Source organism: Cyprinodon variegatus, unplaced genomic scaffold (assembly GCF_000732505.1).
Source record: "Cyprinodon variegatus isolate N-32 unplaced genomic scaffold, C_variegatus-1.0 Scaffold576, whole genome shotgun sequence".
NCBI lineage: Eukaryota > Metazoa > Chordata > Actinopteri > Cyprinodontiformes > Cyprinodontidae > Cyprinodon > Cyprinodon variegatus.
This window is the reverse complement of record NW_015151029.1, coordinates 546491-549139: the sequence shown is the minus strand read 5'-3', so window position 1 is coordinate 549139 and position 2649 is coordinate 546491. Positions and strand designations below refer to the sequence as shown.

Sequence of the window (2649 nt, the reverse complement as noted above, 5' to 3'; positions counted from 1 at the left end):
AATTTAAGACGGTGAAATAGAGCCAGTTGAATCTCAGGAGGCTGAAAATATTGAGTTTGAATTTTGAAAGGTTGAATTTTTTTATATGCAGATTTTTTTAACAATGAAAAATTAAACTGAAAAATAAGTATTGAAAATGTAATAACTTTGAAATAGTAATGTGAATTTTTCAGAAGTAATGACAATGAACTTCTTTTTAGGTCAAAAATGTGTTCTGAATATATTTTAACACTGAAACAATAAGCAAAAACATACATTTAAATGTCAGTGGCATTTTTAATTTAAATCCCAGCGACAGAGATTTACTTCCATAAAAATCTCTGTGCATGTTCTCTGCTAGAGGTAAGATACTGACAACTGATAGATGTTTCACACAAATTTGAAAATACTGGTCTACCAAAACATGCATTTATTGGGAAAATGAATGCATATTTTGACTAAATTGAAGAACCAGTCATTTTTACAGAGTTTATATTGAATTTTCACACAAGTTAAATTATTTCCCAAAGAGAGGAAAGACAACAAAAGGTTTGTTGGATTTGTAAAAGCCTACCTGTTGATTTAGCTCCATGATCTCTGCATCGCTGCCCCCATTTCTGGACAAAGATGGATTCTTCCTTATAACAGGCATGGTGTGTTGGACCCGCTGTGGTGTTGGCATGTTTTTAGGAACTGTTGGAGATGTTCTCTGTGGTCCTGGAGTTGTCAGAAATAGGGGAAACTGTTCAGCGTCCCTCATTAAACTGATCAGAAAATAGACTTGAGCGTCATAGCAATAGTTGCGATAGATCCAGCTCATTCTAGAGCGCTGATGCTCCCAGCTTGTAGCATGATGTGCCTTTGATATGTCTTATTAGGAAAACATTTTTAACTGTTGTTATTATAAAATAAATAAAATTACGTTGAAGATCCAAATATTGCTTTAAATAAAAGTTGGGTTATTTAATAACCAACTAAAAACAACTAAAAAGCTAATGCTTCAAAGACAAAACATGCCATCAAACATAAATACATTTCTGAAAATCAGTGCAGTCACTCTGCCCCATTTCCACCTACACAGCCAAGTAGTGACGGAGTCACAGAGCAGTTTTTTCTTTTTTGCAACCTTCAATCAAGGTTATTCTCTATGATTTTAAAGCTACAGAACAAGGACTCTCATAACGTTTGTTAGAAATCAGATCAAAACTTTTTTATTTGTTATTAAAACCAGGTTTTTGGAAGAAAATGGGTACGTCTCAATATATGCGAATATTATTGGAAAATGTATTTATTCGAGTAAATCAATTTCATGTCAAAAAATGTATATCTATATATACTTATAGATTTAAAGCCTTTGTTTGTTTAGATATTCAGGAATTAAGACTTACAGCTAATCAAAACCTAAAATTCAGTTTCTCCAAAAAATAAAAACAATCTCTATGTTTCGTAGCACACAACTGTAACGGCCATGCTAGGTATGCAGACTGTTGTTACAAGTAGTTGTGAAAGAATGGGTCGCTCTCAGGAGCTCAGTGAATTCCAGCGTGGAACTGCGACAGGATGCCACCAGTGCAACAAATCCAGTTGTGGAAAATCAGAAAAGGGAAGTGTTTGGAAACGACAGCAGCTCAGCCAACAAGGACTAGGCCAGGTAAAGTGAATGAGGATCAGCGGATACTGAGGCCGATAATGTTGGCACAAGGTCGATGACCTCATTTGTCAATCATTACTCTAGAAATGAGCCTTTGTCATCTGTATATTGGCTAAAATAACAGTTAAACACAGCATCTGGTTTTGTAGATTTGTTTATTTTTGTTGTTTTGGGTGCAGTGGGTTTGTTTGGGGTGTGGTGTCTTTGCTAGGCCACATCTTGTTTCAATTTTTGTAAAAAGGTAAATTAATTTCACTTTACAATATTTTGTTTTTGCTTAACTCCTTCTAAAACGGAAACGTATGAATTGAAGACTTAAAATATCAAAACTCATTGTGAAATATTCACCTCTGCTGTTTCACTCTCAAAGCAGGTGTGCACAGGACTGCACCATTTCAGAATTGAAGGGGGGAGGTTGATCTCATGTATGGTGTTTTCTACATTAAGTTTGGAGTATTTGTTTGGGTTGAATTGAAATATATATATATATTTTTTGGGGGTATTTTTTGGTGAAAGTATTTCTTAATTAGATGTTCATTTTAAACCAATTTTCTTTTTTCTTGTTATTTTGCAGCTGCACATCCTTTCAAAAATGGTTTCTTCCAATTTAGTTCCACCTCTATATAAGAAACATGTCTGCCATTGTTCTTGGTTAATGGTGTGGTTTGGTTGATGTGTGCACCAAATAAAATTAAAGACTTGTTAGCTGAAAACTCTTTGGAGCATGTTCTTCTTTAAACCGGTTTGGGTCCCACCTCAGAGACTGTTTGGCCTCCTGACGAGCGTGTGACAATTACACACCTTCAAACTTTATGTGGCCTTCAGATTAACTCAAAAACGATGCCCAGAGAGCTCTATGGAAGGGTTTTCATGGTGAAGCAACTGCATCTTAAGCATACCTCACCAAGTGCAATGCAAATGGTCTGATGCAGCACTGTAAAGCACATTGCCACCGAACTGATCGGAGTAGTGGAGACATTTTCTTGTTTGGAGGACGCCAGGAGAAAGGTACTTTTTCT

General features: G+C 35.6%; 1 protein-coding gene across 3 annotated transcripts in view; it reads right to left on the bottom strand.

The window, feature by feature from the left end:
* LOC107095819 (microtubule-associated protein RP/EB family member 3-like) overlaps nucleotides 1-2649 on the bottom strand; it is a 16904-nt gene that overhangs the window by 7492 nt on the left and 6763 nt on the right. For all 3 annotated transcript variants that reach the window (XM_015392142.1, XM_015392144.1, XM_015392143.1), the window contains exon 5: nucleotides 554-696. In XM_015392142.1, the coding sequence (XP_015247628.1) occupies nucleotides 554-696 (143 nt within the window). The remainder of the gene's footprint in view (nucleotides 1-553; nucleotides 697-2649) is intronic.